The sequence below is a fragment of the Syngnathus floridae genome, chromosome 8, assembly GCF_059516105.1.
Source record: "Syngnathus floridae isolate MCC-2025c chromosome 8, RoL_Sflo_1.0, whole genome shotgun sequence".
NCBI classification, from domain to species: Eukaryota; Metazoa; Chordata; class Actinopteri; order Syngnathiformes; family Syngnathidae; genus Syngnathus; species Syngnathus floridae.
The window spans coordinates 15,629,210-15,646,091 of record NC_142420.1 but is presented as its reverse complement, the minus strand read 5'-3'; the positions used below and the strand labels follow the sequence as shown (position 1 = coordinate 15,646,091).

Below are 16,882 nucleotides of genomic sequence, written 5' to 3'. Positions count from 1 at the left end.
CTCCCCGGGCCCGCGTGGGTTTTCTCCGGGCACTCCGGTTTCCTCCCACATCCCAAAAACATGCTTGGTAGGCCGATTGAGCACTCCAAATTGTCCCTAGGTGTGAGTGCGAGTGGGGATGGTTGTTTGTCTCTGTGTGTCCTGCGATTGGCTGGCAACCAGTTCAGGGTGTCCCCCGCCTACTGTCCGTTGACGGCTGGGATAGGCTCCAGCACGCCCGCGACCCCCGTGGGGACTAAGCGGTTCAGAAAATGGATGGATGGATGGATGGATGGATGGATGGATGGATGGATGGACGGACGGATGGACGGATTGATGGATGGATGGATGGATGGATAGACAACGCATCGAGTCCCACCTGTCCAGCAACAACGGCCGTAAGGTGTGGCAGGGCATCCAGGAGATCACCAACTTCAGGGGCAGTGCCGCTCAAATCGAAGACCAAGGCGCACAGCTGGCAGAGGAGCTAAACAGCTTCTTTGCTCGGTTTGGAACATCCCAGCAGCACTCCCCTGTCCCAGCCCTGCCCCCTCCCCCATCCAGCTCTGACATCACTCCACTCACTGTTCAGGAGCACAAGGTCAGAAAGGTGCTCCTTGCAGTGAATCCCAGAAAGGCCGTAGAGGGCATGCGCTGAGGAGCTCGCCCCCACCTTCACCATGATCTTCAACCGCTCCCTGGCCCAAGCAACCGTCCCATCCTGCCTGAAAACCTCAACCATCATCCCAGTGCCGAAGAAGTCGGCCATCCAGCCTGAATGATTACCGACCAGTGGCCCTCACTCCGGTGATCATGAAGTGCTTTGAGAGGCTGGTTCTTCAGCACATCAAAGATTGTCTCCCCCCACACCTTGACCCCCACCAGTTTGCATACCGGACCAACAGATCCACAGAGGACGCCATCGCCGTAGCCCTCCACTATGCGATGAACCACCTGGAGCAGCAGCAGAGCTATGTCCGGATGCTCTTTGTGGACTACAGTTTGGCATTCAACACCATCCTCCCGGACAGACTCACCACAAAGCTGGACACCCCTCTCTCACATGTGCCTGGATGAATGACTTTCTGACCAACCGACCCCAGGCTGTGAGAGTTGGCCCCCACCTCTCCTCCACCCGTACGCTGAGCATCGGCTCCCCACAGGGCTGTGTGTTGAGCCCCCTCCTCTTCTGCCTCTACACTCACGATTGCAGACCGGCTCACAACCACAACCGGATTGTCAAGTTCGCCGACGATACCACTGTGGTCGGTCTCATCTCCAAGGGCGATGAGGCAGCCTACAGAGAGGAGGTCCTGAAGCTGGCTGACTGGTGCTCAGAGAACAATCTCGCTCTGAACACCAAGAAGACTAACGAGATCATCATAGACTTCAGAAGGCATAGCCCTGAGCCAGCTCCCCTCTTCATCAACGGCGAGCAGGTGGAGAGGGTCCACAGCGTCAAGTACCTGGGCGTCCACATCTCTGACCGGATCTCCTGGTCAGAGAACATCACCACCATCGTCAAGAAGGCCCAGCAACGGTTACACTTCCTGAGAGTCCTCAGGAGGTACAACCTCAACACCGACCTGTTGCTGACCTTCTACCGCTCTTCCATCGAGAGTCTGCTGACCTACTGCATCACAGTATGGTTCGGCAGCTCCACCGCCGCTGACAGGGAGAAGCTGCAGAGAGTGGTGAAGGCAGCTCAGAGGATCATTGGCCGCCCTCTCCCCTCCCTTACGGACATTTACACTGCCCGCTGCCTCAGCAGAGCTAAGGCCATCTCAGCGGACAGCTCCCACCCTGGCTCCGCCCTGTTTGACCTGTTGCCCTCTGGAAGGCGCTAGAGGCAAATGAAGACCAGGACAAACAGACTCAAAAACAGTTTCTTTCCCAAAGCCATCGCCGCCCTCAACTCCAACCGGCACTGACGACACTTTCCTCCATGCACCACTACCGCACTTTATCCGCACTACTGTTTCCTATTCTTCATTTACTTTCCTATTATTCATTTACTTGAATATGTTCCTTACTGTATCCCTCCTTAGTTTGTGGTGCTCCTAAGGACGGGGACACCGGGGCATCCTTCTTCTTCTGTTGATTATTTATTTGTATCTATTTATAACATGACTTGTACTTTTATCTAGCTCTCATGCACTGAATGGAGGCCTCCAATTTCATTGTACTATGTAGAATGACAATAAAGGTTTTCTGATGTCTGATTCTGATTCTGAGGTGTATTTATGTCTACAACTTCCATCTGTAGACCGAATTCCTATTACTTGGAATTCACAACAAAGACTCCGCCGCCCTTACCCGGGTACCCTTTTTTCCGGGGACTAAAATACCCCAACCACACAGCCAACAAAGAGCAGATTTCCAGGAATCCCGGACGAGCCCCCACAAAATGTTGGGTTCACAACATTTATCTGAAAAGAATCTTACAGAGACAAGAGATGTCTTCGATGGCCAACCTCTGCAGAGGGGCGCAAACCAGACACACAGCAAGTGTGGCTGAGTTTTGCGCTCTTCCTCCAGTTTGGTTGTGCCTTTTATTGAAGAAAAACAAATGGGCAAGTGTACATGAATGCATAGTTTCTTCGACAGGAAGGACATTCCACAATTCCATCTCATGACCACAGAACAACAGGGATACTCTTATGGACCTTATGGACAGAGCAGTATGGTAGTTTCATGATTTAGTTTAACAAAGACGTAGTCTTAGTGCCCCTGGGATGCATACCTCTGTGGCGTACTCATGACTTCTACTTAAATGAGACGTTTGTTTGCTTCAGCTCTCCCATAACAACCTCATGATCTGTTCATGTATAGCTAACTATGGGGTTTATTGTATAGCTCGACTCATGACTCCAGTCATGAGCTCCTTCGCCGGCCATATGCCCCCAAGTCATTATCACGAGGCCAAACTGTCACATACTGCGGAAAATCTTGCACAGATAAGTAGATACATAGAATCCAATGATAAAAAGTATATTTTTCCCACAGCAGCCGAGTGTGAAGCGGTCGGGATGAGGGTCAGCACCTCCAAATCCGAATCCATGGTCCTCGGTCGGAAAAGGGTGGAATGCCCTCTCCGGATCGGGGATGATATCCTGCCCCAAGTATATTGGGGTCTTGTTCACGAGTGAGGGCAGGATGGAGCGCGGGATCGACAGGCAGATTGGTGCAGCGTCGGCAGTAATACCGGTCCGTCATGGTGAAGAGAGAGCTGAGCCAAAAGGCAAAGCTCTCGATTTACCGGTCGATCAATGTTCTTACCCTCACCTATGGTTACGAGCTATGGGTCATGATCGAAAGAACGAGATCCAGGATTCAAGCGGCCGAAATGAGTTTCCTCCGCAGGGTGTCCGGGCTCTCCCTTAGAGGTAAGGTGAGAAGCTCGGTCATCCGGGAGAGACTCGGAGTAGAGCTGCTGCTCGTCCACGTTGAGAGGAGCCAGATGAGGTGGCTCGGGCATCTCATCAGGATACCTCCTGGACACCTGCCTGGGGAGGTGTTCCAGGCATGTCCCACTGGAAGGAGACCCCGGCGACGACCCAGGACGCGCTGGGGAGACTATGTCTCTCCGCTGGCCTGGGAACGCCTTGGGATCCCCCGGGATGAGCTGGATGAAGTGGCTGGGGAGAGGGAAGTCTGGGAGTCCCTCCTAAAGCTGCTGCCCCCGCGACCTGACCCCGGATAAGCGGAAGAAGATGGATGGATGGATGGATAATTTCCGCTTTATTGCATGAAATAAGTATCTGATACATCAGAAAAACAGAACTTAATATTTAGTGCAGAAACCTTTGTTTGCAATTACAGAGATCAGACGTTTCCTGTAGTTCTTGACCAGATTTGCACACACTCCAGCAGGGATTTTGGCCCACTCCTCTTTACAGATCTCCTCCAGAGCCGAGCCTTCAGGTTTCGGGGCTGTTGCTGGGCCACACAGACTTTAAGCTCCCTCTAAAGATTCTCTGTTGGATTCAGGTCTGGCTAGGCTACTCCAAGCCCTTGAGATGTTTCCTACGGAGCCACTCCTTAGTTGCCCTAGTGATGTGTTTCGGGTCGTCATGCTGGAAGACCCAGCCGCGACTCATCTTCAATCCTCTTACGGAGGGAAGGAGGTTGTTGGCCAAGATCTCACGATACATGCCCCCATCTATCCTTCCCCGAATATCAGTCGTCCTTTTCCCTTTGCAGAAAAGTATCCCCAAAGAATGTTTCCAATGCCATGCTTCACAGTTGGGATGGTGTTCTTGGAGTTGTACTCATCATTCTTCTTCCTCCAAACACGACGAGTGGAGTTTAAACCAAATTGTTATATTTTTGTCTCAACAGACCACATGACTTTCTCCCATTCCTCCTCTGGACCATTCAGATGGTCATTTGCAAACTTCAGATGAGCCTTGACATGCGTTGGCTTGAGCAAGGGCACCTTGCGTACACTGCAGGATTTTAATTCTTGACGACATAGTGTGTTACTGATGGATTTCTTTGAGACTGTGGTCCCAGCTCTATTCTGGGCTCATTCCTCACGTTCCTCATGATCATTGATACCCCATGATGTGAGATCTTGCATGGCACCCCAGACGGAGGGAAATTGACCGTTGTCTTGAATTTCTCCCATTTTCTAATAATTGCACCACTCGTAGTTGCCTTCTCACCAAGCTGGTTGCCTATTGTCGTGTAGCCCATCCCAGCCTTGTGCAGGTCTACAATTTCATCCCTGATCTCCTTACACAGCTCTCTCGTCTTGGCCATTATGGAGAGGCTAGAGTCTGATTGATTGAGTGTGTGAACAGGTGTCTTTTATACAGGTAATGAGTTCAAACAGGTGCTGTTAATACAGGTAATGAGTGGAGAAGAGGCGGGCTTCTTAAAGAAGAACTAACAGGTCTGTGAGAGCCAAAATTCTTACTGGTTGATAGATGATCAAATACTTATGTCATGCAATTACATGCAAATTAATTATTTTAAGATCATCTGCTGTGATTTTGTGGATTTTTTAGATTTCATCACTCACTGTTGAAGAGTACCTATTATAGAAATGACAGACTTCTACATGCTTTGCAAGTTGCAAAACCTGAAAAATCACCAGTGTATCAAATAATTGTTCTCCCCACTGTAATAAAGTATTAATATGAACTTTTGTTATCGACCAAATACTTATTTTTCACCCTAATTTGCAAATAAATTCCTTAAAAATCAGTCAATGTGATTTTCCGGATTTTTATATTTAATTTTGTCTCTCATAGTTGAAGTATACCTGTGATGGAAATTACAGGCATCTCTCATCTAGTAAGTGGGAGAACTTGCCCAATTGGTGGCTGACTAAATACTTTTTTGCCCCAATGTACGTAGATGCCAATCGATGGCTGTTTTTGGACATTTTAAGCAATAGTCTGTACAATGATGGGTAAATTGTGACCTCTTTCTTCCGTGATGTCATCAACCAAGGGGATGGGCATGAAGGGGTGTGGTGTGTGACTCTTATTTGTCATTAAAAGTTGGGGTTTTTAAATGCATTAATTGATTCATTGTTTCTCCAAAATGAATGGATAAAATGGAAAATGGTAACTTTTTTCATTTTCCTGATGAAAAAAATGCATAAACTGGGCTCGTTATTGAAAAATTAACCATCTTCGATTTACCCATCCTTTAAGGGAGTCAGTAGACATCAGGAATGTACACATTTTATCACTTTTGTCATCTCATTTTGTTTCACAAAAATAGACCTATTTTAGCATAGCTTTAATTTTGTAGACCACATTTTGTCATTATTGTCATTAATTAGGCATTACAGGTTTAATTATCGCCATGCACTGTCGTTGTCACGTCTCATCTTTCTCATGTGAAAAAGTCTTGTTGATGAAAAGCACGTCCTAATTTTTGTTACGCAACATTATTTCGCTGTAGAATGAGTTCTGTAATGAAAATTCATTAGTTCGATACAGACTTGTTTACTGAAAATGGTGTGTGGAAACTTCCGGACAGTGCCCAAAACTCCCAACAGTCACTTCCATAATTTTCAAGCCTATTTTATCCAAGACATTCTCAATGCTGGTGTTGGATAATGTGTATCATTTACAGTATGTCCAACTAATCGTCAAATACATGTATTTCTTTAATGAAGGTTTGTGTCCAGGGTTGAAGAAGTCCTAAATGAATGGAATCTAACTGGAAACTCAACAGGGATGTCCCCTAAAAAGGTGGTGAGATAAAACCTTAAATGTTGCGTTAATCATGACTGTTGTTTCTGTTTTTGACAGTGGGCATTATTTTGTTTGCACAGAGTAATTATTCAAGTGGCACTTGGGAGGAGAATTCTCAGGAGATTAATTTTGTAGATTTTAAATTTTCCATAACTCACTATGCATTAGTGCAACGGCATGAGAACAACACAAATACTGAATTGGAAGAAGGTATTGTCTCTTTTGTTTCTCTCTTTACAGTTAACATTTCAAGTCAAATTCACATTTAAATTTTTTCTCTTTGTCTTTCATTTCCAAGCTTGATAGTAATCTGTAAAGGGGAACTTGAGCTTCGTGCACACACATGCACACGCGCACGCACGCACACACACACACACATGCACACACACATGCAGGCTAGCTTTATTGATACAACATACAACACTGATTTTGTTTATTTGCAGCTCCCTTTCCTTTCGCAATGCAGGAGCTTTTGTGCACCAATAATGACTTTCCTCCTCGAGCCCACTGCTTGGTCAGATGGTGAGTTTCAGCATCTGTGTCATCAGTTTCTAGCATTTTATTATCACGGAATATTTGTCAAAGAATGTTGTCAATTTAAAAAGTTCATCAAGACATAGGTAATGTCATCTGACCGCAATTTTAATTTTAGCTGATTTTTTGGCCATTTATTTTTTGTCATCATATCAACATTAGAACTCGCACCCAAAATCTCTGTTGACTATTCCTGTTCGTGTTAAAAAGGAAATGCAGAATGACCTTGAATTGGTTATTTAGTGTACTTTTCTCAAAAAATGCTTCGTAGTCCAACAAATGAAAATTTCAATTTAATCTACCGTAATTTTCGGACTGTAAATTTTCGGGTGGGGGGGCGATTTATACTAAGGAGCAACTTACACGTATGTGAATTTTTTTCAAAAATTTTCAAAATTTAAAAAATAAAAATGAAACCGCGATGTAGCAAGGGATTACTGTAATTTGAATTTCAAGTGATGTCAGCAGCGCGGCGCAGCGGATGTTTACATAAAGGACAAAGATTCGATCACGGGATGACGAAGGGCCCCGCGTACTACCGGCATCATTAGCGGCTTTGTTTGTAAGTGACACAGAGGACGAAGAGTTTGAAGGATTTAATGATTTGGAGTGACACAGAAAGTTTGAAAAACTATTATGGCTTTTACACACACCCGGTCCTACTCTACGGAGCTCTCTTTCACCTCCGTGGATGGAAGTCGGGGGGCCGGCGCTCGGCCGGGTGGCTCTCCCGGGACGGTGGATGGGGCTCGGACATGGCTTTTATGAATGCCTGGTCCTACTCTACGGAGCTCTCTTTCACTTCCGTGGATGGAAGTCGGGGGCCGGCGCTCGGCCGGGTGGGTGTCCCGGGACGGTGGATGGGGCTCGGACATGGCTTTTACGCACGCCCGGTCCTATTCTATGGAGCTCTCTTCCACCTCCGTGGCTGGAAGTGCCACCTCCGGGGATGGAAGTCCACGCCTCCACACGCCTGGAAGTCAACGCTGGTGCTTGGGGCCGTGTTGCGATGAACTATTTGCTATAGTTATTTGATATATTTTATTTTGTTTAACAACTTGTATATGGTTTTATTGTTACAGTTCAGTAGTTGTTGAACTCTTGTTTTGTTAAATAAAGAGGGGTTTACGAAACCCACGTCTTTCCTTGTACTTTAACGCTACAATATAGTTATATACCAGATCTGTGGAATAACGACAAGGCTGAAGTCAGGGCGCACGCGCGGCGTTGTTGACAAAGGACGAGGAATTTGATCGATGGATTTAATGATTTGGAGTGACAAGGTTTGATAATGTTGTTTATATGATAGTTATTTGATATATAATTTATATATCGTTATATGGGTCTGTGAAATATTTTGAAGTGCAAGCGCCGCACACCCATTGTTGACATAAAGGACGATCGATGGATTTGAGAATTGGAGTGACACAGATGGTTTTATAAACGTGTTATTTATGTAATTGTTATTTGCATAATTCAGAATGTTACGCCAGGCCCGTTCTCAGCTCTTCGTTTGTGTTTGTCACGTTTGCCTATCTATCGTTTAGCCTGTTGTTGCTCATTCATGTCTGTTCTTGGTGTTGAATTTTGACGAATAAATGTCCCCCAAAATGCGACTTATACTCCGGAGCGACTTACGTATATATGTTTTTTTTCACGTTATTGTGCATTTTATGGCTAATGCGACCTATATTCCGAGCGATTTTTAGTCCGAAAAATATGGTAATTGGTAAATGGAGTGCATTTATTTATTTGCATACATTATTTATTTTCATATGTACCATGAGTACAGAAATTGCAAATATGATTCACACTTTATATACTTAGATATTTTCATAATGTTTCAGTTTTTCCTGGGAACGAGTAACAACATTATGTATGTTACTTTATACAACATAAAACCTGCATATCTTTAATCTTGTGCCATTTCGTATGCTATATGTCAACATCAAACAATTTTAGACAGATTAAAAAGTGTTTTCTAACATTTTTAACTCAACAAATGTTTGGCAAACAGCACCTATTTTTAATATGCAAACAGTTCTAGATGCAAATTTTGCCACTAATCCTTCGGTCACAAAATTAATAACTGAGCCATAGCCGCTTCAGACAAGGCAAATTCAAACAGATTTAGTGCATGACAGCTCTTACGTTTAGTAAATGTAAAGATGAAAATAACTACGTCTCATCAACACACTTGTTTCATCTCTTGTGACAGGTACGGGATACGAGAGTTTGTTGTCATATCCCCAGGAGCCAATGTTGAGGCTATCATCAGCGAGTCCAAATGCAATTTGCTTCTAAGCTCCATCTCAATTTCTCTGGTCAACAGTGGCTGGTAAAAACACCCTTGACACTCTTTTCTTTAAACATGAACACTTGTTTTTGAACAACCGTACCATTCATTAACATCAGATGTAAATTAGACTTTTCCTTAATGTTATTGGTACGGCTATTTTATGTTTGTATGTACCAAATGCGTTTTATATGCCAAAAGCAGTACATCCATTATGTCAACTCATCTGCGGAGACATCACGCTGGTGTTATTGATCGTGTAAAAATGAGCGGGAGAGAGTCGACCGGGCAACTTTCATTTTCCGCAGCTTTCAAACAGCCTTACAATGATGAGTCTGACAGAGCAAAATGCATTAGTAAAGCATCTTGTCATTTCATAGCAAAATGCATGAATTTGAAATTTGGACACCATAAAACCCTTAACTGGGGGGGGTGCTACAGGTGTGTTCGGCCATCCGCAGACGGGGGTGGGGGGGTGCTACCGGTGTGTTCGGCCATCCGCGGACGAAGGGGGGGATGCTACCGGTGTGTTCGGCCATCCGCGGACGGGGGGGGGGGGGGGGAGATGGGGGGACGGCGGGGTGCTACCGGTGTGTTCGGCCAGCCGCGGACGGGGGAGAGTGGCGGGGCGGGGCAATGACATACCAGCTCTGCCAAACCCCTGAAGCCGACTCACCGAACCCCTGGGGTTCGATCGAATCCAGCTTAAAAAGCACTGCTCTACAGGAATGTTTTTGAATGTACAGATTGGAACATTTTCAAGGCAACTGCATCAATCAACAATCAGAATCAGTTTTATTGGCCTAGTTCGTGCATGCCAAACAATAAATTTGACTCCAGTTGAAATCAGCCTCTGTACAACATTTAAGTGACTAACAACATTCAGGTGACTAACTACATTTAAGTGGCAAGAACAGGATATTATTGCCTAGTGATGTCTCTGAGACTCTGAGTGGTGTGATGTAGATGAGTACTCCTTATCCTTGTCAGCCTACATCAAAAAATGCACGGAGGATGTCAGCACCGTTAATTAAAAACATGATCACCAAACAGAAGCCTTAGATGACAGTTGGAGACACACCCATTCATACAAAGCATTATGTCTCGATTTAGAACACCTACAGTGCACACCAGCACTCTGTTTTTGGTGCACTTGGAATAATCGAATGCCACTTTTTAACACCATTGTTTGGAAATTCAGGACTATATTCAAATATGATATGATTGTGGTAACCAAGGTAATGAATAATGTCACAGTACAGTGCTACCTATACTTACAAACTTTTCATGATACGAACCGGAGCCTCGCATTTTTTTTCCACTTACTTACGAACCAATGTTCTACTTACGAACTGACGCACCAGCCATGTCCCCCCCCACCCCCCGCCTTGTCTCTTTTGCTCTGTAATTCCCTATTCGTCTCGGTACATTAGCTGTGCAAACAATAAATAGTGTAGTCGAGTATGTCTCCAAAGATCAATATGAAACACAAAATCATAGGGAAACATGGCAAAGGCATCATGACGGAATATAGCTGGTGTTGTGCCAAAGTAGGTATCCCCTGCTGTAGGAATGCGCATACATTGAGTAAAAGATGGAAGCCGTTGGTGTGCGTCAGACAGAACCAGCTTGTTTTCAATAAAAATATGAGAAACACACTTTTGTGTTTGTCAATTTTCATCTTCGGAAGCTAGGTTCATTTTCTTTTAATGATTTTTTTCAAGTTCTCACTCACGTTTTGCGAGGTGCTTTCAGTGACCACTCAGTCAGAAACTCATTAACCTTGTTCATTAATTATTGTATCATATTATCAATGAGCAAGACATTGAACTTTATTTTGCTCCCATTAAGGCCTGGCAGTGCTGTTCATGGCAGCATCATTTTACTTTTTCTGTCTCTTCTTGGGAGTGTTTTCACCAAGTGTAGCAAATTTGAATAGGCGTCCCCTCTACAAGCAAAGTTACAGGAGTATTCATTCTAACAGCAGCCCTATTACTATAATAAGTCCACCCGTGAGAATAAGCCATCCCCCCACGCTGATTCCAGGCCATCAACCATTTTAGCCAACAGTGATTACTGACTGCCTCGGGACATTTTCACGTGGCTCAGTCGTAGAATGATAGTCTCACAACTTATACCTTTTCTGTGTCTTCACAGGGGTATTTTTAGCAATTGTAGAAAATTAAAACATCCCTAAGCAAAGTTAGGAGGTCAAGAATAGTGACTTTTATTTTTTTATAAAGGTTTGAAAAAGCAAAAATAAACTGTTGTTTGTACCACTGTTGTTATATCCTGTTTATATCCTTGTTGAAAAGTTCTAAAAAACAAAAATTCTGTTTTTCCTCTCCAATCAGCCAAGTCCCCATATTTGTACAGATCCAGCAAAAGTGGAGGCGACTATATTCTGGTGAATGCCAGGGACAGGGTGTCCACACTGAATTTGAGATGGTACACCTTCGTAGAGTACCAAGTCAGTACAACCACCTATCTGGCCTTCTTGACATTTTCAAATCAAAGACAGTAAGTGTCAGTGTTGTGTGAACAGTCCAAGTGTTCTATATCTATTGGTTTCAAAGTTGTTTTCATTTCATTTCACTTGCGCCCAGAGGGCTTGTATGGAAACATGTACAGTAAATTTTAAGTCATCATATTACAAAAATGCTCCTGCATTCGATTATAGATTTTAGAGACCAGTGTTGGGACAGTTACTTTAAAAAAGTAATTAGTTATAGTTACTCACTACTTGATCCAAAAAGTAACTGTTAGTAACTGAATTACTTTATAATAAAAGTAGCTAGTTACCAGAGAAAATAACTATTTGCGTTGCTGTAATAAAAGTTGCTATATGTCAAAGAATTTTGATTTTTTTTCTGAGCAGTTTTCACAAGTCAGTTGAAATGAGTGGAACAGAAAGGTACTTAAGGTACATAACCTTCAATATTTACTGCACAATGTTTATCCTGCACTTGAAGTACCGTATTTTCCGGACTATATGTCACAGTTGTTTTTCAAAGTTTGGCGGGGGGCGCGATTTATACTCAGGAGCAACTTGTGTGTGAAATTATTAACACATTACAGTCAAACCTCGGTTTTCGAACGTCCCGGTTCTCGAACAAATCGGAATTCGAACGAAAAATTCGAAACTGTTTTGCTTCGGTTGTCGAAAAAAATTCGGAGGTCGAACATCGTGAGATGAGCTGAAAGGACCCGAGAAAACCCGACTGCGCGGCCCGGATGCCGACTGACACTGTTCGTTGTTATTGTATTTTTGTTACTTTGAGGATTGTATTAACCCCTAATCATGCCTCCAAAGAAAGCAAGTGGGAGCAGTAAAGCCATCCTAAAACACAAAGACGCTCTTAAAGCAATGCGACAGCGTGCTCGGCGCACTGAGGTTACGCGATCGGACTAAATTAAGCTCCCTGTGCACTGAGGTCCACTTAAATTTTGGAAAGTACATCAGGACTTTAAAAATATTTTCTAAATTTCAGCGACGGCTCCGTCACAATAATGCGACCAGCGCGGTGCAGTTGCGTGGTCGGCTGCTCGCTACGGTTGCGCCGTTGGTGGTGCGCTGCAGTTGCGCGATCGGACAAAAATGCGCAAATGAAAATTTGCTTAAAAAAGGCGTTCTTTTTTTAGCCTTGGAACGGATTCAAATTTTTTCCCTTATTTTCAATGGGAAAAATAGATTCGGAATTCGACCGATTCACTTCTCGAACCGCCTTCTGGAACGGATTGTGGTTGAAAACCGAGGTTTGACTGTATATCATTTCACATGTTATTTTCACACTAAACCGCAAGAGGGCACTCTTGGCCTATGGAATAATTGGAACTGCAACTAACAATGAGTCTGAAGTAAGCCACGTAGAAGGGGAAGCGCTGCATTTTCTATTTTCGGGGTTAGCGGAGTTGTTTATAAGTGACACCAAGAATGACGATTTTGTTGGATTTATTAATTTGGAGTCAAGTCAAATTTATTTATACAGCACTAAATCACAGACAAGTCTCAAAGGGCTTCACTTGTGCAAAATTGACAGTTTTTCTCAACATACCCTGATCTTAACCCTGATTTGGAGTGACGCGGATGGTTCGATAAACTTGTTAACATGTTATTTTTGCTATAGTTATTTGAATAACTCCTGATATGTTACGTCAGGCACGCTCTAAGTTCCTTGTTTATGTGTTTATGTAACGTTAGCATACTGTACCTTCACTCTGTTGTTGCCTATTCTATTTTCAGTTTAAATTACCTTTCAAGATGACATGTCTGTTCTTGGTGTTGGATTTTATCAAATACATTTCCCCCAAAAATGTGACTTGTTCTCCGGTGCGACTTATATCTTTTTCTTCTTTATCATGCATTTTATGGCTGGTGCGACTTATACTCGGGAGCGACTTATAGTCCGCAAAATACGGTATTTTGTTTACAACAAAAGTAAATATTTCCACAACATAAAGTGTTTTTAACTCTGTAGTCTTAATTCAATAACTCAAACTCCCAATCTCAAACAACTGGTTTGGTAGACATTCTTTCTTTCAGTGTTTTCTTCAAAAATAAACAGTTAAACAATATAAAGTGTGTTTACAGCAACTAGCAAATTAAGTAAATCACACTCTCACAACCTGAGACAACTGGTCAAGTAAACAAACAACCTGTACTTACACGTATTTTGTTCACAACGAAAGTAAACATTTAAACAAATTAAGTTTGTTTAACTATAGTCTAAATTAAATAAATAAAACTCACAATCTCAGACAACTGGTCTGGTAGACATTTTATACTGTAAGTATTTCCTTCAAAAGTAAACAGTTAAATAATATAAAGTGGTTTTTGCTGTGTGCGTGTACGCTTATGTGCGTGAAGCGCGTGGCCTGAGTCATGTAAAAACACTGCCTCCGATTGGTTACCATGAAACACATCTCTGCCTTAGGCAATCATAATTGCTTATCTCGTTGTTAACCCACCCAGTCTCCACTTTTTGTGTGGAGCCGCCAGGGTTGCGTCAGGATTACGCAATTTACAGTGACGTGCAGTGAGGTTCATGACTGGGGATGCACTGATATCTGCCCCCGCCCCGGTAAAATTTGTCTGGCACTTAACCGCGTCACAAAAAAGGTTGGGGAACGCTGCTCTAGTGTGGCTTATTCATTATTTAATTTGAACTATTTTAATCAAAATCTCATATCAGCAGTCTTCACACATACAAACACTCAATAGAGCACATAGAATCAAAAACTTGTTTTCGATCGTGCGTACCATTCCGTTCCAAAGTCCCGTTGTCCGAATCAAACCTTTTAACTCCAGAGTTGCTCTTCCTTTACTTATGACCTCCTGCTTCGACCGAAAATCCATAGTTGAAAATCGTTTGGATGTGTAATCCTCCATTGTAAAACGAAATGTAAAAATCGGAAAAAAACACAAATATAAAATGAAACACTGTTAGAGACCCAGCAACGACTGCTTTGTAGTCCCTCATTGTGACATCGAAAAATGTCAACAGAAGCTGAATAGTTAAAAGAAAAAGAAAGGCAAATTTTAATTTTTTCTTCACCATACAAGTACCACAGTATACCGTATTTTCTGCACTATAAGGCGCACTTAAGGACTTAAGATTTACTCAAAAAACCACAGTGCGCGTTATAATGCAGAGTCAAGTCAAGTTTAATTGAGCGCCTTATACCGTATTGGCCCGAATATAAGACGACCCCGATTATCAGACGACCCCCTCCTTTTCAAGACTCAAGTCTGTAAAAAGACTTTTTGAAAACTAAATTTAATTTTCATACAGAAAATAATTACATCTGAAACAAATGATTATAACAATATTCGAGAGAAAAAGCATGTTATTTTGCCTCATTCAAATCATGCAAAACCTGTCTATCACATCTTAATATCTTAACATTTAAACATGTAAACTAAAGTGCAATCACATTTGTAAATGAATGGCTTCTGGTTTTTGAAATGTAAATAAACCAATCTACTATAAAACAACAAAATTGCAATAACTGCATTAACCATCAAAGTGAAGTCTAACTGTAGTCTTGAAACAAATCTGAATAAGGAAAAACATTGCAATAAAATAATGCAAACAGCTACCGCTATTGTTGGGGAGTCTGAGGACTGTAGAGGGCAGGGGTGGGCAATTAATTTTTACAAGGGGCCACATGAAAAACCTGAGTTGTGTCAGAGGGCCACACCTACGATAATTTAAACCTGCTCAATTTTCTTCCATTGTAAAATGCACTAAATTATTTATTTTAAATTGTTGGTACTGGTAATTAGAAGATTACAACAATTATTCTGTTTATATTTATATTAAGCTATGTGAAATTGTGGTGTAAAGGTCAAATTAAAAAAAAATTATTAATCAGTACAATTTATTCTTAACTTCTTTAACTTTTCCTCAAATGACAAAGCCGCTCCATCTCTGGGTGTGAAGTTTGATAAAAAGTCCTTGTTGGGCTTGCAGTTTTGCTAGCAATGCATCAGCCTCTGATGCGCCCTGTTTATCAGACAGATGTATTTTTTCTCATGCTTGGTCGTGTAATGGCGACTCAAATTATATTCTTTAAACACAGCGACCTGTGTACCACAAATCAGGCACATGGCTTTACCTTTCATTTCTGTAAAGAAATACTTGGCAGTCCATGTTTTGTTGAAAACACGGCGCTCCTTGTCAACTTTTCTTTTCTTCGCGTTAGCACACATTTTGAGGGCAGCATTACTTCGCGCTGCTCACCTACACGCACAGCTCACATGCACGCACGCTACACGGAAGTGCGACGCCTTTCAAAATAAAAGCGAAACAGTTGTATTGTACGCACGACACAATTTTTTTTTTTTAATTTAAATTACGATTGGCCTCATGCGGGCTGGACAGGGACGCACAAAGGGCCGGATGTGGCCCGCGGGCCGTAATTTGCCCAGGTTTGGTATAGGGGGTTGGCTCAGATGGTTATGCTCTTTTCGCCCTCGGGTGTCGGTCAGAACACAGGAGGGAAGACGTGGTTCAGTTTTGATTGCTTTACTGAATTATTGGCAAAAAAAAAAAAAAAAAAAAAATGAAATACTCTCGGCAACACACCAAACATAAGTCATCGATCGAGACAACAAAATACATTTGCTGGCGACCGTTAGTCGCCGTGCCGCTGCGTAATGGCTACTCGTACGATGCGAGGCAAACTTAAAGGAGCGTGTCGGAGCTGTCAATGCGCGCACACGAAGCAAACCGCGATCGGATAAACGGCACAACAGTGGACAGTAGTAACAATGAAATGTATATACTCACTTTGTGTCAAAGACGCACACGATCACAGCAACATACTCAGTCGATACCAGCAACCTTTAATTTACTGCTACGCGCAACTGAAAATCGGTATAATGTCTAGACCCCGAATATAAGACGACCCCCAATTTTTCAGTCTTATTTCAATGCAAAAAACATCGTCTTATACTCGGGCCAAAATGGTATATGGATCAATTGATGAATTTGTTAATCAATACTGGTTGTACACAGCGCTTTACCAAAATGTAAATTACAAGGTCACATCGCTTTCAGCATTACGGAAACCGTGGTCAGGGACGTCACCAAAGTAAGCTACTACTGGTCGATCGCATGACATTTAGCAAAAAAAATTTTTTCTATAGGCTAGAATCGCTTGATTGACATACATGTAAGCCTACCGGGAGCAGCACATAGACACCAACGCTAAGAAGCTAATCAACGCATTACGCATCAACGCACGCACTCGCTTTTATCTTTTAAACCAGGGGTGTCAAACTCATTTCACATCGTGGGCCACATACGGTCCCGGTAGATGTCAAGTGGGCCGGACGATTGGAATGATACCATAC

The 16,882-nt window shown here is 42.9% G+C and overlaps 1 protein-coding gene across 12 annotated transcripts in view; it reads left to right on the top strand.

Annotated features, from left to right (window-relative positions):
* The window catches only part of rab3gap1 (RAB3 GTPase activating protein subunit 1), a 160,491-nt gene that overhangs the window by 29,111 nt on the left and 114,498 nt on the right, over positions 1 to 16,882 (top strand). For 7 of the 12 annotated variants that reach the window (XR_015859912.1, XM_088383342.1, XM_088383340.1 and 4 more), the window contains 5 exons: positions 6,116 to 6,191; positions 6,275 to 6,404; positions 6,638 to 6,716; positions 8,947 to 9,066; positions 11,379 to 11,544. Coding sequence is in view for 11 of the 12 variants with exons in the window: in XM_088383340.1 (XP_088239466.1) it covers positions 6,116 to 6,191; positions 6,275 to 6,404; positions 6,638 to 6,716; positions 8,947 to 9,066; positions 11,379 to 11,544 (571 nt within the window). In the remaining variant the exon portion in view is untranslated. The remainder of the gene's footprint in view (positions 1 to 6,115; positions 6,192 to 6,274; positions 6,405 to 6,637; positions 6,717 to 8,946; positions 9,067 to 11,378; positions 11,545 to 16,882) is intronic. The other 5 variants (XM_088383338.1, XM_088383341.1, XM_088383346.1 and 2 more) reach the window with 3 other exon arrangements.